This window comes from Manis pentadactyla, chromosome 8 (genome assembly GCF_030020395.1).
Source record: "Manis pentadactyla isolate mManPen7 chromosome 8, mManPen7.hap1, whole genome shotgun sequence".
Lineage (NCBI taxonomy): Eukaryota > Metazoa > Chordata > Mammalia > Pholidota > Manidae > Manis > Manis pentadactyla.
In genome coordinates this window covers 19,376,873-19,404,230 of record NC_080026.1, presented here as the reverse complement: position 1 = coordinate 19,404,230, position 27,358 = coordinate 19,376,873, and the positions used below count along the sequence as shown (strand labels likewise).

Here is a 27,358-nt window from a genome sequence, read left to right as displayed (position 1 = left end):
GGAGGGTATCACCCTGAGGGCCCAAGGGGCACGGGTGACCTGCAGGTGTGACTCAGCTCACGGCAGCCGGGTTCTGACCACCCACAGCCATGGCACAGCTCTGCAGGAATTTCTGTATTTAAGCTAATTTTGATTTCTCTGTTTTTGGTTTAGCTACTGTTACTTAACTGATACTACAATTCTCTTATCCAAGTAAACATAGCATTATAATTTTAAGAGTATTTTTCAAATAAAGTTTCATTTAATTTAAAAAAAATTCCTTATGACAAAACTAGGAATGAAGCTAGTGTCGTTTTCTCAGTAAGGACCCAAATTTCTAGCCCAACAGCATTTCCTAAGTGAGCCTTTCCTGTTTAGCTGCAGAGCAGAAGGTAGCAGTGTCACCTGGCAGCTGCTTGCAAAGTACAAATTATATAACGTGCAATGTAAGCAAAGGGCAGCCACTTAGGCTGGACAGAAGGTAGCCATTCCCACTTTGGTGGCGGATGTCCTTCTATGTGCTCTGATCTGGAGATCCTACAAACAGAGTAAGAATGATGCGACTAATGGAGGCAGCTATTCCTGCCCAGTGTCTGATATGGCCGGGGACTTGGGAAATACTAGTTTGCCTGCCCCTGGGACAGTGCAGAATGGACCTGGGATGGGGCGGGACTGGGGAGGGCCCAGGACTTGAAACCCTCCATCCTCCAGCCTTTCTCCCTCCTCCCTTCTAATATGCAAGCTCATGGTTTAATAGAATAAGATTGAAAAGTGTAGAATAAATGGCTACATTTTTTGAAACTGGACATTCCTGGGTTGGCTACACCCTGCCTTCCCTTGTTCCATTCATTCCCCCACCTCTTCTCCCCACCCGCTCATTTTTACCCCTCTTGTCTTTCCCTTGCCTCCCCCGCCTTCTTCCCTCTCTCCCCTCCTCTCTCTCTCCTCTCTCTCCCTGCCTCCCTTGTTTGCCCCTTCCTCTTCCCTTCCACCCTTTCTTTCATTCAACTCACATTTATTTGAGATCTACCACCTCTCAGATAGTAGGAAAACAAAATGAAAAATCCCATCCTAGCCCAAAAGAGATGACACTCATTCAGTCAGCATCTTGTTGGAGAGCTCCTTGGTACCAGGCCCTTCTGCCGGTGTTTGAGGCACATGATGGACTAAATGGGGTCACGGTCCCCATCCTCATAGAGCCTCCTAGAAGGTATAAAGAAGCAATCATAATACAGTGGGTAACGCCAAAGGTCCACACCGGGGAGTCACGAGCGACTCCCGGCAGGATATGGTGCTTGAGCAGAGCCTTGAAGGAGAGGCAGCCCACAGCCCTGTAGGCAAAAGGGGGAACAGGCGCCCAGGCAAGAAGGTATTTAAGAGCACAACACACTTGGGGACCTACAAGAACGCGACGTGACAATGCCTGTGGGAGAGGGGGGCTAGCTGAGGTCAGAGACCCCGGGAAGGCGCCGGGCGCAAAGGTCCTGCTGGGCCAAGGAAAGGAATCTGAAATGGGTACTGAAGGCCACAGTGAACCATTTAAGGACTTTAAATAGGTGAATAGCAAGATGAGATTTGCATGGTTAAAAGATAATTCCAGGAAAAGGACTGGAAAGGAACAGTGTTAGAGGGAGAGCAGCCAGTGGACAGGCTGTCTCAGTCATCCCAGTGGGTGATGGACCCACTCAATACTGGTCTCTTGAAGACTTTCCTATGGTACATTTTTAGTCCTGTTCCAAGATACGTAGACTTCCTGCAGAGACTGAGCCATATGTCCTTTTCTTTCTTCATGTCTGCCCCAAAGTTCTCTATCAAAACTAGGGACCCATACTTCAGCTCCTGTGGAAAACAATTTGGCAGTTCCTCAAAAAGTAAAACTAAGAATTGCTGTATGACCCAGCAATTTGACTCTAAGTATATACCCTGAAGAACTGAAAATAGCTACTTAAAAAAAACATACTTATGCAAAAATGTTCCTAGCAGCAAAAGGTGGAAAGAGCTCAAATGGTCACCAATGGATAAATGTGGTATATCCGTGTAACGGAATATTGTTCAGCCATAAAAATGAATAAAGTACTGATACATACCACAATATGGTTGAATCTCAAAAACATTATGCTAAGTAAAGGAAGCTAGACCCCAAAAGTCACATGTTGTATGATCCCATTTGTGTGAAATATCTGAATAAAAATAAATCCACAGAGACAGAAAGCAGATTGGAAGATGCCCAGAGTAAAAATAGGAGGGAGTGAGGAGTGACTTCTCAATGGGTTCTGGGTTTTATTTTGGAGTAATGAAAATGCTTTGGAACTAGATAGAGGTGGGTTGTATAAAGGCCACTGAATTGTTCACCTTAAAATGGTCAACAATATGGTATGTGAATTTCACCTGAATTAAAAAAATTTTTTTTAAACATAATGACCCAATTTCACTCTCCTCTGTCTTCAACCCGCTTCTCCTTAGACTCAATCTCGTGGGCACTGAAGCGTATGCGGTGGGAGCTGACCAGAGCAAGCCCTCCGGGATTAGGGCGCAGCCACACATGGCCGCATCTTTCAATTTCCTTAGGAAGGCTGGGAGTTCAGAGGAGCCAGCAGTCAGGGAGGTCAGTGGGAACAGGTTTCAGTTTGCTCCTCTGAGTGGCGGGATCTGATAGTTTAAGAGAAGGGGCTATGTCATAAATCAAGACAAGGCAGCAAGAGGAAGTCCACACACGGAAAGACCCATCACAGGAACAGGTGCCGCTTCAGTGAACACAGTTCACGAGATGCTCACAGACTGCAGGCTTTGGCTTCTGCCGAGGCTGTGCCTCGGTTTCATCCTAATAGAAAAGACTAATGAGAAAGCGGGAGTGCTTTGCACAGGGAAGCTGATTAAACCTCCTTCCTCTGGTCTTTGAGAAGGAGGCATTCTGAGAGACCTCATCTAGTAAACAAGGCGAGACCTTACTGAGGTGCATTAAGAACTGAATGAAGTAGCACTGCACACTAGAAAGCCCTGGAAGCTCTGGGTATGAACGTGAATGCCACCCTGGACTGACTGTGTGACCACTGGAAGTCACTTCCCTCTCTATGCTTCCCTCATCAAGAGAATAGTTATAATAACAACTGATTCATTTGTTCTTGTGAGAATTAAATGATATGTGTCATGTAGCATATTCACAGTGCAGGGAGATAATCCAAATTGTCTGACAACTAGTGTGATACCAAGAGCAGCTAATCTGTATAAATGCTGAAATGAGCGATCCCATCAGGCTGGACACTTGCTGCGTCCTGCCTGTGTGCTACTAAGTAACATACAGATCAGCCCTGACAGAGTCCCTGGTTCACAGTAATCCTTCAATGGAGAGCACTATTATTTGGAACAGGCAGCTCAAAATAGGATTCCAGAGGTCATTGTTTCAGTAAAACACAGGCCACTCCTTCACAGCTCCAAGTATTAGACAGACAAGGGTAAGACAGGCTGGAAAGGATCTCTGAAGGTCCCGCTTGCCTGGGGGCCTCCTCTTTCTCCCGTCCCCTTACCAGTCCCCACCTCTGTGAACAGGCTGTCTCCAAGGAAGGTGGCAAAATGGATCTTGTCTCCCAGACACTTAAAACAAAAGCACAAAGGAAGTGTAAACATGCATGAAGTATATTTAAAACTGGCTAATAATTTGCCTTAGAAGTCTAGACGCCCTGAATAAAAGGGCCTCAGAGGCAGCTAGCTTAGGCTGCCCCAAAGGAGCTAGCAGCATGCACCAGAATGCAGATCAGTGCCCTGATTCCTTCTGAAAAAGGATCGCTACAGGAGGGGGAAATGTCAGCTGAACGAACAGCATGTTTAGTGATGTAGTTGATTAACATTCTGGCATCGTTCTACAAAAATATTTGAAATAGTTTTATTCCTAGGCATAGGGAGTAAATTTCAGGGAACTGTACAAGGATGCAAATGGGCTTCTGGCTTTAGGTATCATTTGACTAGCAGTCTTCAAGTGTTCAGACCCTGTTGAATGAATAGATGGATGAGTGAGTGAATGTCCTGTAGAGAAGATAGGACCAGGTATGTCTAGAGAAGAAACTGCACATTAGGTGGAGTGTTGGAATGCAATGTCTGCCCTAAGCTTGAGAAAAGTAAGGGACAACTCAGCTGAGGTGAAAGGTTCTGCCCTGACACAGGAGATGCACATTAAGAGGCTCAGTCATCATCAGTGGAAACTCAAAAAGGGAAAAGATGCACCATGGTTCTAGGATGCCTCCTGGTGCAAAGGAGGCTCCACCTCCCTTGTGCCTGCAGATCAGTCCAAAGGCTTCAGCCCCAGAACCTCTCCGAACCTCCAGCGGGGCTCTACCCATTTCGTCTGCCAATACCCAGCTCATCCTTGCTCCTGTTCGGCTTCTTCACTTGCTCTGTCAGGCCCTCCCTTCTAGCCACCCAGACCCCTTGCCTCCCTGTTATAGGAAGGGGCTCTGAGTCAGACACCTGGATTCAAATCCTGACTCTACTGTTGCTCAGCTGTGTGACCTTGGACAAATCACTTAATAGTTTTTTATGCCTAGAAAACTGACAATAAAAGCATCTACATCATAAGGATGTTGTGAGAATTCGGGGAAAGAATCCATGCAGAGCACTTAGAACAATTTTGGCCTATAACACATGGTAACTTACCATGATTACAGTACTCTGGCTTCAATATTACTTTTATGAAATTATACAAACTAATTCCATGCTTCCAAAATCTTTTTATGATTCCCAATTCCTTTTGTACCTATGTTTCGATTCTACATCAAACCTCCTAAGCCTGATTTCAGTCAGCTTAAACTAACGTCCCATTATCAAAAATAAAACCTAAACTTTATTAAACTATTCTGTGTCAGGAACTTAATTTAGCTCTTTACATATGTTTTCTAAATTGACTTTTTCACCACAATAACCATGTAAGGATATTATTATCCCCATCTTAGTGATAAGGAAATAGGGAGGTCAATAATTTGTCCAAATCCAAATAGTTAGTAAATAGCAAGTACCATGCTGAACCCAATTCTTTTTGCAAAAATAAAACCCATCCTGTATCCTGTGGTCCATCCTGAGTGTTTTATATGCTTGGATCTGCTACTCCTGATGTAGCTCTAAGCACTTTCCTACAGGGAACATATTCTACTTCTATTACTCTTATAAGAGCTACCACCCCTTGTACAGCGTTGGATGTGCCACAGGTGTTCACTGAGTGTTTATTTAAATGCTCAGAAAAAATGCATCTGTAAGTAATTCTTCGGTAACATTTGATTTATTTACTGGCCCTGTTCAAAGGTCATCAGTAGATAGGTCTAGGATTAATTTGCAAAGCTGATACCTTCACAACAAATTCCATCTGTTGGTTGAACACATATGTCAATATACTTGCACAGTGAGAACTTAAGGAAGTTGCCCAGATAGTCTGTCTTTACATGAATGACCCTGGAGATCTAAGGACACATTCCTGTTGAAGGGATCTACCATTGTTCTACCCATTACAGCTGTGACCAAGGGGGTCAGTGTGGCCCTGAAGTGACAAGTAACAGCTGCAGCCCCACTATAATGTACAGCCTGCCTCTACAACCCTCAACCAGCTCCTTGTTCCAAACCAGGGTATCAGTAACCGACAGCTACTGTCCGTGTCCATAGTTCCTTTCAACATCACACAAAAATTAATAGAGTAATTCTATTTAGACAGAATTATTTCTATGGACCCTTACAGAACTAGCTCATAAAGAAAGAACTGGGATGATGTGTTTAACAGGTATGTGTGAAAAGTAGGCTATCTAGGAAAATGGTTGAAATTTTCATTGCCAAGTGCTGTAAAAATTAAACTACCTTTGTTTCATTTCAAATTACTAGACCTTTCTGTTTGATTTGCTATAATTTTTTTTTTCTGGTTTTCATTTGTGTTTAGAGGCTCACACGAGAAGGTCCGTTTCCGTGGGGCTCATTCAAAGAACTGATGTTGTTTGTGGAGTCATGGAAATTTAGGGTACGACCATCGTAGACATAACGGCTCTGATAATGACAGTTGCTAAATTATGATCTGAGCTTGGAAATAAAAGAGAGGAAGTGGCAAGGATCCTATTTTCAAGACAATGTCCCTGAACATGTCCTTGCAAATAAGGACAAGTAAGAAGAAATGAAGAGAATATATGACATTCAGACAGGATTATTTCTAAATAGAATGACTTGCAGCATTTTCTGTGACAAGTCAGCAACACTTTAAATGAGCCCCTCGCAATTTCAGAGCTGCACCTGGCTTAATCTGTGACTCTCATTTCTTCACTAGCTGGTGCAAACTAGCCCCATTTTATATGCACTAAGTACATCAATGTCACCGAGACTTTGAACTGCTGAAGCCATTCACTCCTTCAATGGCAACCTCTCTCTTACCCTTGCATAGCTGGGTTGGAGGGAAGCAAGGCACAAAAAAATGATAGGACTTCATCCAGCTCTCCAAAATTTTATGTTCACAGGGATAAGACAAAAACACATGAAATATGGAAAAAGCCATGCAAGGCTGCAGGTGGGTAATGCCCAGGTAAGAGGGGTAGATGCTGCTATGCAAATTCAGAAGAGTCTGGAAACACTGGCAATAGCCTCATGGAAGAACTGGAGTAAGAGCTGGACCTTGTGCTACATGAAAGCTGTAAACAGGGATGTGCAGAGAAGAGCTTCCCCAAGGAAGAACTGGGGTCTATCATTCTTGTCCCTGAGATTGAGCACTGCCCACACACGCAGCGGTGGAGAGCCCACACTGATGAGAGCAGGGTTATATGAAATAGCTGAGAGGGGGCCAGATCACACTCTGTGGAGTGGGATTTGATAATACTTTGAATCTTTAATATGTCTTTAGGATCTCTCAAAGTATTAAACATGGCCTACTTTATAAAGTGACTGGTCAAGCAAGGTTAAATTCCTTATACACACAAACTTGTACACAAATATTCACAGCAAAATTATTCATAATAGCCAAAGAGTGAAAACAACCTAAATGCACATTAACAAATGAATTTTTTATTGTGTTATATATAACAGAATATTATATATCAATACTGATCCATGCTACAACATGGATGAAGCCTGAAAACACTATGTTAAGTGAATGGAGCCAGACACAAAAGGCCATATATTGTATAATTGGCTCTGTATGTAAGAAGTATCCAGAATGGGCAAATCCATAGAGACAGCCCAGGGATAAGAAAGTTGGGGGAGAAATAGAGAGTGACTGCTAAATGGGCCTGGGATTTCTTTCTGGGGCGATTAAAATGTTCTTAAATTTTGGTGAAAGTTGCACAACTCTGAATATGCTGAAACAATTGAATTGTACAGTTTAAATAGGTGAATTGAATGGTATGTGGATTATACCTCAACACTGTTATTAAAAACCAATTAAGAGAGGTAAACTCTAGGGAGTAGGGTTTAGGAGTCTAGGGTAGGAGGGAGACGTACAGTGCCACCTATTTGTTTACAATCAATATAATCCAGCTGGAAATAAAATGAGAGAAGACTGAGTTTCCCTTCTCACACTCTGGCTCTTTTAAAAATATAGGCCTTTTAACTTCCTGAACCTGCTCACCTCCATTTTAAAATTTACTTCTATTTTTTCGAAGAAAAAACAGTGTGGCTGGTTGTGGATATATATGTGTTGTGTATCCCTTGGGAATCTCTGCCAAATATATCATGTTCAATCATTTCTGACCATTCCCTAGGTCCCTCTTGATTTCTGGAGGAATTAAGGTTATTGAATTTTAGTTCATTCCAGCGACCATTTAAGTGCCTGTCTTGGAACAAGTGCATAAAGCAAGCAAGGCTGTGCAAGGGTAGGAAAGTAAATAAAAAAGACATTCCTGCTTCAAAGTGTTTACCACTCTAGAGGGAGATGGGACAAATAAGCAGGGACCTAAAAGAAAATGGAAACTCTAAGTCTTGTGTGCTGTCATGAACTCTGGCTGACCAGGGCAATAATTTGACCCCATAGTTCTCAAAGTATCGGCATGAAAATCTTCTTGGGAGTGTATGTCAACAAGGTAAATCCTAAACCACATCCCTAACTAACTGAAGGCCCCAGAAGTCCATATGGCTGCCCAGTGTAAACTCCATTCCATTCCACAGAACCCACCCAATTTAAGACACTCAGATTGTTTCAAGCAAATAAGGCTGGTGTAAACAGCTAGACCAGCATATCCTCAACTGAAATCTGTACAATACTAGTTCTTCAAGTGGTTACTAGGTATTCCTTAGGGGAAAAAGTGGGTTCTAATAAGTTTGGCATATCTTTGGGTTAAACCAGATTTAATGGGCTTATTTGTTACAGAATGCCAAGAGGCATTAGAGTGGCCTACTGTGCGCTGTGAATCTTTGAGACAGGATCTAGTCAAATTAGGGCCCATTTATCACCTGTGTCAATGGACATATTAAATTAATGGTTAGAAGGTCATCTACCAAATTAAGAGATAGGAGAAACTCTGAAAAAAACAGTATGATCTTCTACTTCTAAATAGAAAAAGAAACATGTACAAGAGAGTAAGATTTAACAAAGTGGTTTTTCCTTATGGTTACTATCTAAGCAATATCCCAAATACCATTTTTTACAGTCTAGTTACCACTTGGAATACTACTCTTTACTAGGAATGGGATGCTTAACGACCAGTTTGAAGATTCTTTGCTGAGAAGTTCCTCAGGACGGAGGCTAGGTGAGTATGGCATATTTTCTCTGTGGTTTCCAGATACGGCTTAACAGGGGCCAGAATGGATAGAGCTGGAACCTAATAGTTCTGCAGCCACTTCCTGGTCCCTGCGAGTCCCAGTTGTCAGACAGAACTACTTCACAACCTAGGATGAAGCCAGTAGCTTCTTAGCCAAGAATCAAGATTAACAGCTGGAGGATTCAAAACCTGGACTCTGCTTCTAACCTGGGCTCCCCTGGGTCAGTTCAAAGCGCAACAGAAGAAATGGCCTAGTTTGCCAGTCTCAGGCCATCAGCAGGCAACTGGTCAATTACACAAGCCAGAAGTAGAGGGTTTCGCTCCAGACTCCATTCCCTTCCTTAGCTAATTACTTATTAAACCTTCTGCATTTATGACTTAAATATTTCTCAGTTCACATTCTCAATGCTATTCCCCCTGCTGCTGCCCTAGTTGAGGCCTTCATCATCTCACACTTGCACTATTTCAATGGCTTTCTAATTGGACTCCCTGCCTGAATGCTCTCTGCTCAAATCCATCTTCCACCCTGACCAGTGCACATCTCAACACGCCTTTCCAGTTTAAAAATCCTTCAACAGCTCCTAGTTACCTACTACAAATAATTTCCCCCAAAGTATGTTCTGCAGAACACTAATAAAATGTGTGACCCACAAAAAAAAGGGGGAGCTCCTTTGAAATTGAAGGCCAAGTGTCTTTATGTGTAGGTATAATGAAGAGGAGTACCTATTAGGGTCTGATCTGTCCCCTATACAGCAGGAAGGTCCAATAATTCCCTGAAGACTCATGACCCAGAGGAAGACCCAATCAGTAAATTGGAAATACTTCGAGAGTCTAACAGTGTCCTTGGCCAGGGGATCTTAGAAGTCATTTAGCATAAATGCTTAGGGATACTGGGCACTTTTTATGCTTCTAAGAGATGGTATAGTTTATAGCCAGAGTCTACTGAATATCCTCAAGTTTTCTCCAGGAAGGCAATCTGGAACTTCAAAACTATCTTCCATTAAGTGTGCAGAAGTGAGGTTTTAAGTTCACAGCATTTTTGCAAGCCCTAAATTAAGAACTGAAAATTCAAATACCCGAAGAATCAGATAGATCACAATAGACAAAACACTGGCTTAGTTTCCAGAAGAACAAGGTATCTGATGTGTACTTTCCCCTCAATGCCCTCAAGATACCTCCTTACTAAACTAGTCACTGAGTTAGACAAATGTTCAGTATTTGAGTCGGCTGCTGGCTGGCATTTTGAAAGCCAGCTTCTCTATGTAAATGCAACACTCAAATGAAAAATCTAACAACTAGTTGCACATCTTACAGCCAGAATATATTTTAGTTAAAAGGGATATGAATCAAAGCTTTCAGAGAATCTGGGTTATGCATTTCCTTGTCTCTTTTCTACCTTATTTCTACCATATGTATTCTCTCTTTTTCTTTCTCAAAAAATTTTGGATAATTTACCCACACGATGTTTGGAATGCAGCATGAACAACCTTTTTTAAGCTGCTTTTATATCAGTGTATATTTTAAAACCAGGGAAAAACAATATCATATCTATCAACATACTATTTGGTCCTAAAAAGTCCTAATAGTTATGTCTTGCATTTTTTTTTAATTTTTTAATTTTGGTATCATTAATCTACAATTACATGAGGAACATTATGTTTACTAGACTCCCCCCACCACCAAGTTTCTTGCATTTTATTATAACTTTTTATTATAACACTGATCCAAGGGGTTTCTCTCTGTCATTCACACACACACACACACACACACACACACACCATTCATACAGCTGATGAAAGCATCTATAATAAGGAAAAGAAACAGTGTACTTCAATTATAAGATATACCTTGCCCTTCTTATAAGTCTGCATTCTGCACTAATAATTTAAGAATTAGAGCTATACAATTAGTAAAAGAAACCACTCCCTAAAAAGAACACATTATTTTATAAGTACGTAAATTTTGAAAAGAAAACATTCAGGCAGTGTTCATATAACATGCACGCTAGCTTAGCTTTAATACAGCTCCTTACATACATATAAATATATTTAAGACTTATGCAGTGCTGGTCTGCTGAGTGTCTGTACCAAGCACACACACTTCCAGGAGTAAATATCTGAACCTTAGAACTTTATTCAAATAAACCTCAACCAAGACGCACGGCAATCATCATTTTATTCCTTATCACCAGAGTTAGCTCCCTACTGAGGCATTGGCACAGTCCTGTAAGCATAAGGATGAGCTCTCACCATTGAGAATAGCCTGGCTCAGACCTTGCAGACCATGCTGGAGGCAGGGAGAAAATCGACTCCCCAGAGTCCTCCTTACCCTAAGAAGCATGGTTTTCAGAGAGGTGACGCATCTGCCATCATGGTTACATGACCACCCCTATAGCGATCTGTCCCAGGAAGGGCAGTAATGCAAAAGGCCAAGATGAGCACCAACCAGCAAGAGAAGCCTGTGCTCCAGGCCCTGGAAGGATATGATCTTCCCAGCTCCCAGTGATGAAATCACACGTTCCATCCTTGGCCAACTGGTCCACTGCTCAAGAATTAGTGCTCTTCTGAACTCAGGACTCCAGCATCTGGGCAGTGTATAAATCTACTCCTACATTTCACCAGCCCTAAAAATGGGAAGCAAGGGCCTTCATTATATCCTTCCTAATCTCAAGCCCAATTTCTAAAATTCCACTGGTTATCCTTGGTTCCCCAAAAGAGAATTCCAAAGCTTCTAATTGAAATATAATGGTCATATAGAAACTTGCACATGGAAACATCCAGTTCAATGATTTTCACAAATTTCACACACTGTGTCACTAGCAAGCACTCAGAATTGAGTTTTTAATAGAGACCCACATGGTCTGTTTAGTTTTTCTAAAAATGGTAAGGCCTGGCCTCCAAGCTAGTGTTTTCCATGGGCTTTATATGCCTTCCAAAGCAGGTTTTGCTTTCAACACCGCAAAGGAAACACTACTCTTACCATTAGTCAATATATCTTTTAATAAGGAGGCTGCCATCAGAGCTGTAAAATCTCATGATGCTCGTCCTTACTCTCACCACTCCCCCACCGTTTATGTAGTGGGACTCACAATATGATGGCATTAGGAGGGATCCTAAGACTTATTCCAGTCTGGTTATAACAGTGGAGCACAGCTAAGCCACAAGGTGACTTGACACATGCTTTTCTCTACCTGCTTATTCTCTGCAGAGACCTTTGTGTATCTGAACACGGTCGTCATGGAAGCCCACAAAGCTTAGCTTCTCAAGCTTTCTCCTCAACACTGAAATTTAAATTTTCTGTTTTCTCCCATTTGTAGACCTTGTTGAAGTACTCCAAATCAATATAAGATACAGTACAGGAATCAAAATCTAGGCCACCTTTTCTAGTGGAAGCGTTTTCACATGAAAGAAAACGGGCCAAGGGCAGTTTTCGGAGTTTCATTAACATCTTCAGAGGTGTGTTTTAGGAATGCTTTCAGGTTGCATGATTTCGTCTACTGACACCAATATCCTCAGACAGGACCCATCAGCAATGTGGATAAAACCACCATCCATTTGCCTTTCCCGATCGCTCTCTGCCCTTCCCGAACAGCTTTTGTGCTGTGTTGCTAACCCTTCTCAAGATAGCCTTCTTGACAGGACTCAGATCCTCCCAGGTTCCTGTAAGCAAGCCCTTTCCTGGTCCCTTTGGGCCCAGGGGTGGTTAACAGCTCTGCAGTCAGCAGTTCTGAGTGCGTTGTACCAACCTTTGTGGTTTCTTTACATGCAACCAAGAGTAAATAAATTCCTCTTATGGAACCAGGAGGCCATAGCTAAAGCCGCTTCCCACAATTACGAAACTTCTTGAGGTCTTGCATTTCAGATTAAAATTCTGAGCTAATTTGGTTTATTCTCAATCAAAAAATAATGTTATTTTAATATAACAATGTCCTACAATACTCAACTATCTATGTATAATTTTATATTTATTAAATACATTTATATATATTATTTATATTTATTAAAATATATAAAGTATTTTATTTTAATATAAAAAGTCTTATAAATACATATAAATATACATACATACATATATATATAAATATACAATATACATATATATACATACATATATATATATATATAAACATACTAATCCTTTAATGCTGCAATTCCACTTCGAAAAAGCTATTTTGGAGAAATGCTCTATATGTACACAAAGACTGATGTGTAAGAATGTAACTACAACACTTATCTGCAGGATTAAAAAATGGAAAATATTTTAAATCTGTCAGTTCACTAAATTCATTATGGTAAATCCATACTGTGTAATCATTATGTCACTCAGTTTGTCGTAAGAATAAATTGATACAGAAAAACATACCTGGTATATTTTTAGGTAAAGAAAGCAAGTCATGGAATCATATTTATCATGATCTTACTAATATTTTTCTTAAATTACAATATGATATGTGTCTTTATAAGTATGTTTTTCTAAATATCCATGTTTGCCAATGTACATTAAAAAGATCTGAATGGATACCCATTGAACTGTTAAATACAGCTCCCCATAGGGAGGGAAAAAGGTTGGGAGGTTGACAAGCAAGACTGATTTTTCATACAGTATGGTTTCATATTGTTTAGATTTTCCCCCTCAAAACCTCATTTCACTCCATTTAAGATACCAGTGACTTTAATACTCAACATTAAATTATGTACCACTAAGGGGAAACAAAATTGTAAACAAAACTGAGTTTTAAGAGGTAGTCCCATTTTAGATATGTCAAAATGTGGGGGGAGGTGAAAACTAAGATTCTGACTCTAGGAAGATGCACCATATTTTATGTACTGAATTTTTGGTTTTCAATTAACTAATAAATACACGTGACCATCAAGTGGTCTTTCCTCTTCCCTATGGTACAGAGAATATAGTCAATAATATTGTAATAACTTGGCAGAGTGACAGATGATAACTATACTTATTGTGGTGAACTTTTCTTAAGGTATGTAATTGTCAAATCACTATATTGTACACTGAAATTAATATAATATTGTATATCAACTATATGTCAGTTAAAAAAATTTAAAGCATTATCAAATAAGCTAAACCGCTATAGATTTACATCATATAATAAATGACTAAACTACGACAGCAATAGCCTTGAGGCTATTCTCTACAGCCAAATGCCTTGGCCTCTTTTTTGCATGTGTTTCATATAAAACATATCTTTTGAGAATCAAATATCTACCTAGTCTTTTTTGCTCTGTGTGGTTTTATTCCTTACTCTACTCTGCAGTATCCTAGCACTTCACAAAAGGCCCCGGTATTGTGACCAAGACATTTAACTAAGACATGTTTTGTGCTTCCCCATCTAATAAGCTTCACCTTAATTCCATTCCTATATTCTAAGCATTAATAGCATGAACAAATGTGAGATGATTTGAAAATCTGTAAATAAACTCTTAATTCTGTTCCTTGGATCAATAGAGCCATTGAATCAAATAAGCTCCAAGACATTAATCTCTGGGACATCATTTGAAATTAAACATGATCAATAATGACTATAGATGACTATCAAGCTATCAATAGTGACTCTATGAAAATTAATTAGGCAACTAATTTGTTTAACCACTAACTATTTTAGCATGACATTCACCATATATTTCTAGCTTCAGGATAAATATTTGCCTCCAACTCTTACTTCATTCAGACAATATTTAAAGGAATATTTGAGAGACTGGGTTGAAGTAAAGATTGCCTCTTTTCTTTCATCCTTGTGGCCTTTCAGTTTATTATAGGGGAAAATTGAACACAATAGGCAGTTACTCCTTTTTAAAAGTATTGAATGACTTTAAAAAAAATAATGAATTTCTCCTAGAATTTATTATATTCCTGGGGTTTTCCAGTTGATTGATTATTGTGTTTAGTACATCCCGAAGAATGATAATGATAAGCTGAAACAGATTTTGTAAAGGAGGAAAACACTAAATAATAATACAATAAACACCATCTTGATGACTAAGGATCACAAAAATCATAAAACAATTACTTAAACATTTTTTGAACACTCTGCTAGTGTACAGCTAAGACAATCGGCTATCTTAGCCTAATAAGGAAGATAATTTAAAGCAGAAATACCTCTCCTCAATCATCAATAAAAGCTAGAAGCAGATACCTTCTCAGAAAGCTTTTGCCTTTGATGTGTTTTCTTAGAGATGAGACTCAAGTGTTTCCAGCTCAAATGGCTGTGGGTTGGGAGTGCACTGTGGGTACTAGCAAGCAAATGAGCATCTGTTTTTGGCTCCTAGAGTTAAAAATCTTAAATAAAGCACCTCCTTTTTCAAATATCTAGTCCTCTTCAAGTAGTGACTCTATAGCATCTTACTATGCTGATGAACAGTGATTGTAACAGGGTATGTGGTGGTGACTTGATAATGGGGGGAATGTAGTAACTACAGTGCTGCTCATGTGAAACCTAAGAATAAGATTGTATATCAACGATACCTTAATAAAAAAAAAATCAAGTCCTCTTAAAGATGTGCACCTTTCACACCTTTCTCCTTCAAAGGTTCTGAAAAGGAGCATATACTGACACCATATTCACTAGGCACAAAACATCATGGTAATTGATCATTGCAGAAAACAAATGGCATATGGTCGCATTTGTACTGAAACTGAAGAAATTACTTATCAGCAAACAGAGCAGAATTGTGGATGTGAAGAAACCTCAGAAATGATCTAGTTAAACATCTTCACTTTATAGGAGGGAAATTTGAGGATACCAAGAGATTAAATGACTTGCCCATAGTCACTGCTATTAAGTGGTAAAGCCAAGACTTCCTTTCCAACTCCTGGTGTTTTTTCAATTACACTCTACAGCTCCCTTTCCTGAAACAAAATGCAACAAAATAACCAGAAGGCCTGAGGAGATAAGCACATCCTTTTACTTGTCAACTGCTATAACATATTTGGAAATCACTATCAAAAACCTTGGAAGTGCTCTGAAAACAAACCAAACGATGTGGTGGGAATATCAAAACTTGCAGAGGAAGGGGCATGTTCAGTTCCCAAAAGCATAAGTACATCCACTGTTTGTATAATAATAACAGAAAACACATGTTTTAAGGACTTTACACATATCAACTGATTTGATTTTCAGAACCACCCAAGACATAGGTTACATTATTACTGCCACTTCAGTGATGTGGAAAAGCAAGGCACAGAAAGTTTAAGAAATGTGCCAGGGCCACAGGCTAGGAAGTGGGGAGCCAGGACTTAATCCTTAGCAATCTTGCACTGAATCTCTGCATTTATCATGACATTATTACGCTGCATTGCTGTTTCATTATATAATGTGCAAAAAGTAAACTTGACATTTTCCTGGATGATGGGCATGCAAAGTAGAAGATAAAATTTTTAAAGTTTTATGGAGGTTAAAAAAGATGGAGAGACACTTTAACCAGAACCTTATAAGTCACCAAACTTTTCAACAAGTCTGCCACTAAGGAAATAACATGGAAGGTCAGAAACTCTTTTTGTTACATGGTGCTCACGCTAAAACGAGGCGAGAGATTATGGAGTAATACGAATTAAAAAGGCAAAATAAGATAACTGAGGTATTCACAAACTACACAGTCAAGCTCCTGATTAACTGACAGTTGCCAACATTCATGTTAGAATGTATCCCTTAGATCAATTCCCCTGAACAAAAAAGCTGAAAGTAAACTCAAAACATCCTGTTTTAAATTTAAGACCTTTCAGTATTTCTTGAATAGATGCAAAAGAAAAAAAGAGGATGTAGAAAGCACTGGTATTGTGGCACCATTTAAAAGATAAAAATATTTATTATGAAAACTACATATTGATGTTATAAAAATATATATAAATGAAGAGTGAGAACAAGTGCTGTTCTGTTGAGATCTCAAAAAATATGTGAGTTACCTGAGTCACCTTCCTTGTAGAAAAACCTGTAAGTTCTATAAAAATGGCCACACAGTTTTAGCTTAGACTAACACTCTTCAAAGTCTTAAAAAGTTTGAAGTCCAAGGCATAAAAATCTCCAGCTCCCAATCTGCTTGCCATTATTTTATGTGAACTGTAAAATCCCTTGAGTTTACACACGAAGCAACGGCCTACTCTCCTCCATTAGCAAGATCACCTGCGTCTACTCAGTGTGGCCTTGCCAGAGTGTCAACTGCTGTTTTTAAAGTCCTCGTGGCCTGAAGCAAACACATTAAAGGCACCTAAATCAGTGTGGTTTAGATAGTGCAGATTCTATATCTACAGAGCTTCCTTGGTATAATTTTTAACTTAGCATAATGAATATCTGAGCTCAGGACTTGATGGTTATTTGAAAGGACTCGTGGGAGAGGGAAGAGAGAGAACAAGACAACCAGTCCAGTCATGTCTTCTTGCCCCCCTCAGGCGGCTCGGTTTACCTAAGTGAGGGATACGAAAGGCAGAGGGTGAACAGAACGATGAGAACAGACCATACATAAAAAAGGTCCACGCTGAACTCTGATAGAAAAGGAAGGGCTGAGGCCAAGGGACGCCTGCCCATCTTCACTCTGAAAAGCATGCTTTTTCATACTTATTGCTGACCTTCCTATAGAATATCTTGCACCATCAAATAATGTCATGTTCACTGAATACATACGGAGTCGCAAGACTATATTCTCAAGTCCAGACTGGTTCGCCATACTCTAACAGGAGGCAAGGAGATACAGAAGCCTCTGGGGAAAGGGGATTGATCCTAATACTTCCCTCTGTCACTTGAAAATGGAAATTACCAAGAAAGTGTCAAAACTAATGGCCTTGGAGAGGCAAATTCATGGATTCTGATCAGATTTAAGGAATTTATCTCTTTAGCTCTTTGACAATTATACCTAGAAATTATTTCAACATATGTTTTAGAAAACCATCATTGATAAGAATTAGGGATTGAAGAGAAGCTTCAGTTAATCATTTACTTAGCCTCTGGACAAATGCCAAAATCACTCTGCTGAGTAAAGTAAGTTGGTTTTTTCAGTCAAATTTCTTACATAAACCATGAGCAGCATGTGGTTTTCCTCTCTGGCCAGTGAGGCCAACATCCATACCTTGGATTCTTTTTAAAAACAGGCCTCAGTCTCTAGAAACAGGCCAGAGAGACTTTTTGACCCCAGAAGGTCCTCTGATCTGCCAAATCATAAAGGCCTCTCTGGTCTTCTCATTTCCAAAAGAAATCTAATCCTTAATATCCCTGGGGTGTTTTACCAAAGCCCCCTAAACACATAAAGCCTTCTGTTTGAAGTCACCCTCCTGCCTACCAAGGGCAAAGACCTATCTTCATATTCATAATAAGCTTATAATGTCTTTGAAAGTGGCAGCCCTTTATTCTCTTGTGGATATGTTGCCTTTCAACCCTTTCAAGGTATCTTTATGTCCAAAGCAGTTAATTTTTCTTTCTCCAAAAGCTCTATGGCAAAAATCCAAAAGCTCTATGGCAAAAAACAATTAAAAAATCTGAGCATTAACTACCAATTAGCGAAGCACAGAGCATGTCTATGTATGAATGTGTGAATGTGAATGCGGGTGTGCAGTATGTGTATGTGGACCCCCATGGGTGCTCAGACATTTAAGCAAACATACATAGCTACACAGCTTACAGAAAATGAAGAGCTTAAGTAATTATTACAGTTACCCTTCTCATAATGTATAGGTACATATGAGTTTAAGCATGTGCTTTAGATGTACCCAGAGATACTGCACACACGTTATTTGTAAAATTCACCTTCACTTTAACTTTTACATCTGTAACATTTTTAACTGTAATAAGAATATAGTGGCTCCTTTCTATGATTGAAAACAAATAAAAGAATATGTTTTTCTTTCAGGTAAACATCCTGAATCATGATCTGATCACCTTTTTCACTGAAAAAGATCAAGTCTCTTTCTAAATACTTTAGAATTTAAACATTTGGAAATGCAAGCAACTGTGTCAGAGAAATCAATTATCAGTTCTATGTGCAGATAACCATGGCTTCACTTTACAAAATACTCTAAGAAACTGTATTTCATTTATACCTCTCATATATGTATGTTGATGGTCTGAAAGGCTACAGAGCAATACATTAACAGCTATTCTGTGGATAGATTTCAGGTAACTTTTCCTATTTATCTGCTGCCTCGATTTATTCCTGTAAGAACATGCCTCCTATGGGCAACATGCAGAGAGACTTTGCAGAAACAGAGTTAGAGTTAGTTTGTGTAATAAACCTGATGAATGAAAAAAGAAATCTATTCTAATCATGAATCCGCAAACATCAAAACACACAATGAATCCATTCAAAAAAACATGTATACCGAGGAGCAGATCTATCAAAATCTATTGTGAAGCAGTTTAAAAAATACATAATGTATATTAGGGGCTCAGTCAATAAAAATAATCTACTAGGTCACCTGGACCTGTAGCAAGCAAGACCCAGTGGGGGCAGCAAAGGTGGAACAGGGTAACCCTCAACAGAGACAATGCAGTGAGAGTCTGTGCGCATGATCATTGTAACTGGCCTGGTCTAACGTGGACTCCTTCTGGATGGAGCACATGCTCCATTATCCATGTCGGAGAAACAATAGGAGTAATGTGACATTCTGCATGAAATACCCATTTCTAAGCAGACCTTGCTCAGGGGCACTGAGTGATCTTTCGCGCTTCTTGTAATGCTGAATGATGCTGACATTTAACCACTCTCCTACAAACCAGAGCAGAAGTTAATGGACTTGTCCAAAAAGCCTCCCTAGGACTCAGAATCTAAAATACCCAGACTCAGGAGTGTTCCCCAATGGCTCTTATTCCTCTCTTTATATATACAGTACATGAAATACCAAGGTTACTAGTGAAAATCTAGGGTATTGGGAGTAGAATATCTACCAGTGGATAAGACTCTTAGGAAACACCTTCCATCACAGTACCAGAGTCTCTCTCATACTGCAGGGATGTGAGTGCTAACTGTAAAATAATGCTTTATTCTTATTCAGAATAAAATATACATCCCTAAGCGATGTGATCTTCTTACAGGCTTACTATGAACACAATGAATATAATCACTTATCTCATGTTAAAGCCCACACACCCTGCAAAGACACTCCCAACAGCACAGGGTGGTAGGGTGTGTACGGATGGCTCCGCAACCCCCAGAAGGAAGTGCCGAACACAGCGCTTAGTGCCTGGATAGTCTCAGACGGTAGCTGGCCACCTGAAAAATGCCTCTCCACGCCTGTCCACCAGACCTGATCCGAGAACTTTGCTTGCTTCTGGGCAAACCCCACACTTACAGCCATAAATGCATTGGCACTGAGAAAGACTGCTGAGGATGTGGCACTCCAGGTGTGGCTTTATTTCTCACTTCACCAGGTCAGCTATTTAGGCCTAGTCTTCTCCATTGGCTTGAAGCTTTGTTCACACCATCTTGGGTAACACATCACATTATTCTTCCTTATAAAAACAAATAAACTCAAATGAGCATTCTGAGTCAGTTCACCCCTCCAAACACCTCTGCATTCCCCTCTGATTTAGGTGTCACACTTTCGATCCCACCCATCTGAGAGCCCCCTGTGCTTTCAACTGAGGACTGGCCAGAGGCCTCCTTCATTCCTTGGATTCCCACCTTCCTTGTCTCTGCGGATGTGCACAGCCCTGAAGACCTCAGCCTGCTGGCCACCACCAAGTCACCGGAGCCCAGCACCGCAGAACCTAATACCACAGCCACCAAGCACCACTACTGAGGCAAGCCCATGCACTTGTCCCTTCCCGCTCCACAGGAAAACTCAGCTGTCCTGTGAGGCTGGACCTAAAACAGGGGGAAAATATTTCCACACTTATAATGGCTCCCCTCTGAACCAGTGCATCCAAAATTTATACAGTTCTGGAGAACAAGGTGCTGGGTAGATTAGTTCCTAGCTGACTTTGTTCTTAGCAGTCAGTTTCTGAAATACCCAGTTATGCTGAAATAACTCCAATTCACTTAACAAGCAACAAAGTGCCCAAGTTTAAAATCCATGGCCAAAAATAAAAGTTACAATTCAATAAGGCATCACATGTTTCATAACTGAGTGTGGAGAGAAGGGGTATGAGAAAGAATCAGGCCTCCTGGAGAACCCAGCCAGGGAAGCCAGTTTACCGAACTCCTATAGTTGCATCTGCCATCCTGCCACCCCATTTGCAAGCGTGTACCTTCTGCATCCAGCCACCAATGTTTCAGACTACAGCCCCTGCCAATAAACTGACAGTCTGGTAATTTACAAGCACGTTGGGCAACACGCAGAGAGACTTTGCGCAAACAGAGTGAGAGTTAGAGCTAACACACAGACAGGAAGGAAAAATGGAATGCCTTATGAGAACAGAGGCTTTCTCTTTCATGGACAGTACATCATTTGATACATATGCCTGCACTGACGTGTATCATAAGGGTTTTTTATTGTTGCTGCTGTTATAATCTGTTTATTTGGTGGTTTAGCCAGAGAACCTTATATAACACATTCCTGTTTCAAAGGTAACCAAATGCATTGCATTGCATTCATAAAATTCAGACTCCCCACAGTAGTCCCACTAGCCACCCCAAATCATTTTACCTTGTAAGGTTTCTACAAAATCGATGAAAAATGAACTACCACCAGCAATAGTAAAAGAAAGACTCCGTAATCAGCTTTACCTTATATTCAAAGGCTCGATTTGGATGGTATGGTTTTAGGGATCTCAGAAAACCATTTTCATCCTGATACAAAGAGATTACATGCACCTGACCGATGCAGGGAAAGGAGTCTAGCTGCCTAAGCCCAAATACACGTGAGCCTACTCCAGTCTCCCAGGGCAGAGAGCAGAAATTACCCTCCACGCGTCTGCACTGGGTGTTATACGACCACAACCTTTGCATCCGATTTCCTTAACAAAGAAGCAGTAGATCTGCACCACTTGTTTGACCAGAAAGCAGATAATACAGCTACAGCTGAGGAACTTTCATTCATGCTAGCTCAATACACAATGTGTATTATATAATGAATGAGGCTTTTCTATGAGCCCTGCTATTGGAAAACACAGGCACTTTCTGCATAGTTCAAGCTAGTCTCCAAGGAACAGTTACCTCTTGTGAGATCAAATGTGGACCGAGTAATGCACAAATCCAAACAGCTTACACTTGTAGATGTCTTTGCTATCACCCAATTTTCTTTCCTGCTTGGCAAGAAATTATATAATAAAGAATAATTTCAGTTAACTCTAAACTATACAGAGAACATTTACACAGAAGCCAGCAAGCGCCCGAAGAATGATGTTGGCTTTCAGCTCCATGTTCCCTGCGTTGCCTAAGAAATCGGGAGGTGGGGGGTAGTGGGAGGAGGAAGAGGAGGGGAGAGGGAATCAACTATCTATGAAAATACTTACAGCCTCCGAGTCTTCAATTCCATGCAGATACAAACTGTCATACATGGAGGTCTGATAATCCAGAGCACCTCTTTCAAGGCAAAAATAAAACTGCTACAGAAGCCACAGCTAGAGCTAAGAGATAGAAAAGGCCTCTTTGGAGGAACTGCACCTGCCTTATCAATTCCTGTGGATTTACCAGGCCAGCTGCTATTCATTCACATCACAGGGGGGTGAGGTTATCCCCAGAGGCAGTTCAGTCCTGGCATTTTATCTGCCTGCCCAATACAGAGCATAAAAAAGCCAAACCCTTCCTCAACCACAGACTGGTGACTGAGCTAGGAAAGCGGCCTCTGATTGGCCCAGCTTCCCTGCTTCAGTCAGCTGAAGAGTGCTCCCTCGGAGAGTGGAGGGCGGCTCGGAGCATCCTACCCAGAAAAGGCTGCTTCCTGTTTCGCCTGTAGTATGTATGTAAACCTGCAACAAATACTTACCACTATCGAAAAGGCTGCTTGGAATGTTTGGTAAGGCAAACTACTGAGTATTCTACACACAACTGCTCATCTGCTAAGTAAATGCATAACTGGGTGGGGGGGGTGCGAGAGCAAAGGAGAAATTTTATTGAAAAAGAATACTGAGTAAAGACAGGCGAACAGATACTTGTCTCCATCCAACATCTGTACTTAACAGATGCAATTTAAGTCAAACATGCAATAAGACATTTAAAATTTTAAAAAAAGCACACACCAAAGTAAAGAAAAAATGGATTGAATAAACAGATGGTAAGATTTCTTGTGGGAATTTCTACTGTAAAAGTTTTCAATATCTTCCCTGAAGTCTCTCTGCATCACTGGCAAGAAAGTGCCTCTCTGATTCAACTAGTGAAGTTTGAACAAGAGGCCCAAAGCCTTTCAAAGGCTTTTTATTTCAATGCAAAATTTTAAATGTCTCTTTAGTTGGATTTTTTTTTAACTTCTTTAAACAATAGCCAATCAGTTAACTTAAACCCTTCATCCCCTTTCCAATGCTTAGCTCTTTAATATTCCTAAAACAGCACTTATCTTTTCCAAAAATCTGAACAGAGAAGTCCTACTCCCTCCCTCTGCTGGCACCACGGCACAGCTCAGTTTGTCCTGGGACGGGCCCCACACTGGAGCTTACCTAGGTGCCTACAGCTTTCTGGCCCACCAAGGAAGTACTGTAGCCCTGGAATGGGAAAGCTCTATAGCTCACTCTAAAAGGAGCTAGCTAAATTTGAAGAAAAAGAAGTTGGTGAGGAGCAAAGAACATAATCTGGAGAAGGTGCATGGCTCACTGGGGTGAGCAATGACCCAGAATCTCGGGGCTCTGCAACCAATACCAGATTCACCACTAATTGGTTACATGACTCCGGACAGTCACTACTTACATGGGCTTGAGTTTCTCCACCTGCCAAATGGAGGTAAGAAATAATTCAAAGAACTTTGAAATCTAAAGTGCAACATAAACACTTATCAATGACAACCCTGCTTTGTCAGGTGGAAGGCACTGGCTGCGATGCACGGGCGCTCAGCACGGGAGTAACTGGCTGGCCCTGCACCTGGGAAATGAGACCTGTCCTTCTAGCCAGTATCTCTGAAAAGCATACCTCTTAATGGAACAAACATGCGTTGCCGAAAGCTACACCAGAGTCACAACTGCTAAACAGAGCACAGGTCTCCTAGTCTGCCCCGACCCAGGATGTCTTTCAGTCACAGTTGCACACCTTAGGAACAGCACCAATGCTTATTCACTTTCAAATATAAAGATGGCAAGGGGACTCATCTGTCCTTTGGAACCCCAAAATAGTAGAGTTCATACAGGATGTTATCTGTGCGTGCCTACACAGAGGAAGCACTGAATAAAAGGATGGGTGCAACTGGAAGGCTTCCATAGAAAGAAACCCAGTGCCAGCTTTTGACAACTGTGTCCTGGCTCCAGTCTTCCCTCCATAAAGCAAGAAGACTGGGTCAAAGGATTTGTAAGTTCGAATTCCTGTATCAGATTCTGTTATTTTAATTAACTCTATAACTATAAGCCATATGGTATTATACCCAGAATCTACAAAAAACTGAGGCAAGTGGGTCTTTTTTCTTCTTAAGATTTTCCAGATCATTTCTTTACTTTACCACTTCCATTGAGAGTAGAGATATTTCTGAGTATCTTTAACTGGGGGTCTAAATTAGCGGAGAACAAAAGAGGTAGTACACTTCCCCTAATTCACCAAGATGAGAGAAACTGCTCCCTACTGGGAAAACAGTACATGGCTCAATTCTCCTCTTGCATTTCCAGGTCTTGGAATGCTCCCTAGAGCTAATGTAAGGGTCTAGAGGAAATTTCTAAAGAGCAGGGACTCATTTTGTGGTACACTAATGCACGCAGTCCATGAGTCTGACTCAGGGCAGGACCGCAGGAGGGAAGCACTAGCTCAAGCACAGCAGCCTGTCCTTATCCCTACAACCCCACGCCCAACCCCACAGGGACTGAGGACAGTTGTGAAGCTGGCTCTGCCTGCTTCCCCAAAGGTTAGAAAGATGCTGGACTCAGGATCGCAAGCTGTTAGACGTGGAAGAACTCCAGCGGTCACCTAATGCAGCCTTTATTTTAATACCCAGAAAGATTAAAGTACTGTATTCAAAGCCATCATTTTCTATATTTGAACTGTCCCTTCCCCACGCCCTTCTTGATGGGGTTTTCAAGATAAGGGATGAGAAACAGTGGGCATGTTCCCAGGAGGAGTTTGTTAAAACAGTAGAGGTCACTTTGGTGGCAAAATCCCTATTTTTCCCACTCTGCTCACCCACAAGCTGACAACTACAAATCCACTAATAGACTGGGGAGTCTGTCTGTGGACTTGGAACTACAAGGAATAAGCACGGTACCTGCAAGTCACCTGAAAGTTTCAACCCAATACTCAGGCTGATCCCAGAGTTCCAGAGAAACCCGAGTGAGAGACTCAGTTCTGGACTTCCTGAAAGGAACTCCGAGGCGCTCCAAAAAAATGCACTGAGGACTCCAAGAGGACCTTGGAACGGACCATCTCTGTCCCAAGATTCTTGGAACTGATTACTGGATGAGAAGCAGTGAGAGGTCCCCGGGAGTTTCTGGGCTATTTCAGATCATCTCAGGTGCCCCGCTATTGGTGAAAGGGTCTCTGGATTCCAGCAGGCCTAAGTTCTGAGGGCCAGATTTCAAGGGTGTCATACTTCACTGCAGCAAGAAGTGGAAGGCAGCTAAGGGACTGGAATTGCCTTGGCTTCGACTTGAAGAGTTCTCAAGGTAAGGGACTACGTGAGAGGATAAAAAAGAAACCACCCCCTCCTCGGTCTACTCCCTCTCCTCAGTCTACAGAAAGGACAGATCTGAATAGCCTGCAGGGCACCCTGTGCGGGCACTTCCCAAGAACCCACCTCCAGTGGCCTCCAAAGCTACAGAACCCCGAAAAGGCTGCCTCCCATGCTGAGGGTGCTCTGCTGAATGTGATCCCGACCCACTCCCTTCCAAGTCACCTGTCATTATGATCAACAATTCAACGTCAAAATAATGACTTTGAATAATGAAAATGATAAGCTTTGAATTAGGAAAAGGCACTGCCTGCATGATTTTATAAATTTCACATGATTCTTGGTGTGGAGATTATTCTTGCAATTTCACAAAGGTCTCAGCTGAGCTCCAGTCTGTGGAGGAGGTGCGGTATGGTCCTCAACCACTCAGAAGAGGTCTCTTCTGTAGCTCAAGGGAACACTCAGGTGGTTTTTGTTGGCTTCAAACTTAGGGACTTGGAGTTCCCTTTCCTCACCTGCGCTGGGCTTTGTGGTATAGCAAACTCATGGATTGAGAGTGGGATTCAAAGTACAAGCATTTCTCTTTTTGATTTGTTTAGAAAATGAGGAGACAAGGGAGAGAAAAGCTAAGAATCATCTGCTTAGCTCAGAGATTTTAGACAGTCATGAGCAAGACAACAGGTATAGATTTGAAGCAAAGGGAAATTTTACTATCCAGTTATCCACCCAGCTTTCTCCAGAATTTAACTTTGCTGAACTAGCGTAGTTTTGTGTTCTACAGCAGGACTCTGAGAGGTCAGAGAAGAGATGAAGCAACAGGGTTTGGGCTCTCATTTGCTCTTTGGGCTATAACACAAGGCCAAGGCCTTTGCTTGCGAATTCAGCCTTGATTATTTTCCTCTTTGTTTTGTTTAAGTTTTACTAAGTGACCACAGGATGCTAGACTATTTTCTCCTCTTCCGCTCTGCAATTACGAACCCACTTGTCTGCCTCTAGAAATATGTGTGGCACTGCAAAGCCTAATATCATGGCCCCTATTTCCTCCCTGACATGCTTCAGACAGGTGGTTACCTGCAGGGCAGACAAAGGAATGAAAACAAAATAAAGCAAAGCACTCCAATCATTTTGCATGTTCCTGGTCCTCTGCATTGGAATTTAGACCTTACTACCTAGACAGGCATGTCTTTGCCTTTGTGGGGCCTCGCCTGGAACAAGGAGATAGTACTAGTTCTACACTTAATGAGTTAATATGTGAAAGGCCACAGAAAGTGCCTGGCACCACTTTAGAAGGCAGAAGGGAAAAATTGGCTTTTTTTTTTTTTTAAAGGAAGTAATATGGAATCAGGGTGCCTACATGCCCAGTTCCAAGCCCCACCCACCCCACCCTGCAGTTCATGTGAATGGTACTCCCAGGCTTGGTGCAGCAGGAATATTATGGGACAAGATGGTGAAAAGCAGGGACCCTGAGCCAGACTGCCCGCACATCACCACTGTGTCACTGCCTGACTGGATAACACTCAGCAGGCTACTTGGCCCTTCTGGGCCTCCATCTCCTCATTTATAAAATGAGGGTTACTGTGCAGATGAAAATCTTTGATACAGAAAAGTGCCAGAATGGTTCCAGGTACAAACTCAGTGTTCCACAAGCACCAGCTGCTTCTTATCTTTGGGATTCTGGTCTGAAGCCCTGGTGCCCCTTCCCTCTGGGTTTCCTGACACCTGCCTCTGATCCTGGCCTCGTCCTCTCGGTCCCCACCTGGGCCCCAGCCTCAGCCAGCAGGGCTGAACCCAGCATCCTGCCTCCTGCTGCCCTCTTAGCTCCATGCCAGCCTCCTCCTGGCCACCTCCCCGCTTCATGGCCGGGCTGACGGCTCCTTCTGCGGAAGCTGGCAGGCACGGCCAGGCCTCCTCAGCCTGACAACCCCTCAACACTTCGGCCACCTTGCCAACCTCCGCGTCCTTCCTGTGTACCCCAGGATGTCCGGTACGGCCCC

At 41.5% G+C, this 27,358-nt stretch overlaps 1 protein-coding gene across 6 annotated transcripts in view; it reads right to left on the bottom strand.

Annotated features, from left to right (window-relative positions):
• Positions 1–27,358, bottom strand: part of CACNB4 (calcium voltage-gated channel auxiliary subunit beta 4) — a 241,911-nt gene that overhangs the window by 100,409 nt on the left and 114,144 nt on the right. Inside the window, exons 1-2 of one of the 6 annotated variants that reach the window (XM_036928329.2) lie at positions 22,084–22,750; positions 19,980–20,139 (exon numbers count right to left, since the gene is read on the bottom strand). The exons of 2 other annotated variants lie outside the window; for them this stretch is intronic. In XM_036928329.2, coding sequence (XP_036784224.1) covers positions 19,980–19,985 — 6 coding nt within the window. In that variant the 5' untranslated portion in view covers positions 19,986–20,139; positions 22,084–22,750. Of the gene's footprint in view, positions 1–19,979; positions 20,140–21,784; positions 21,997–22,083; positions 23,821–27,358 lie in introns of those variants that run through there. 3 more of the 6 variants (XM_036928332.2, XM_057505581.1, XM_036928328.2) reach the window with 3 other exon arrangements.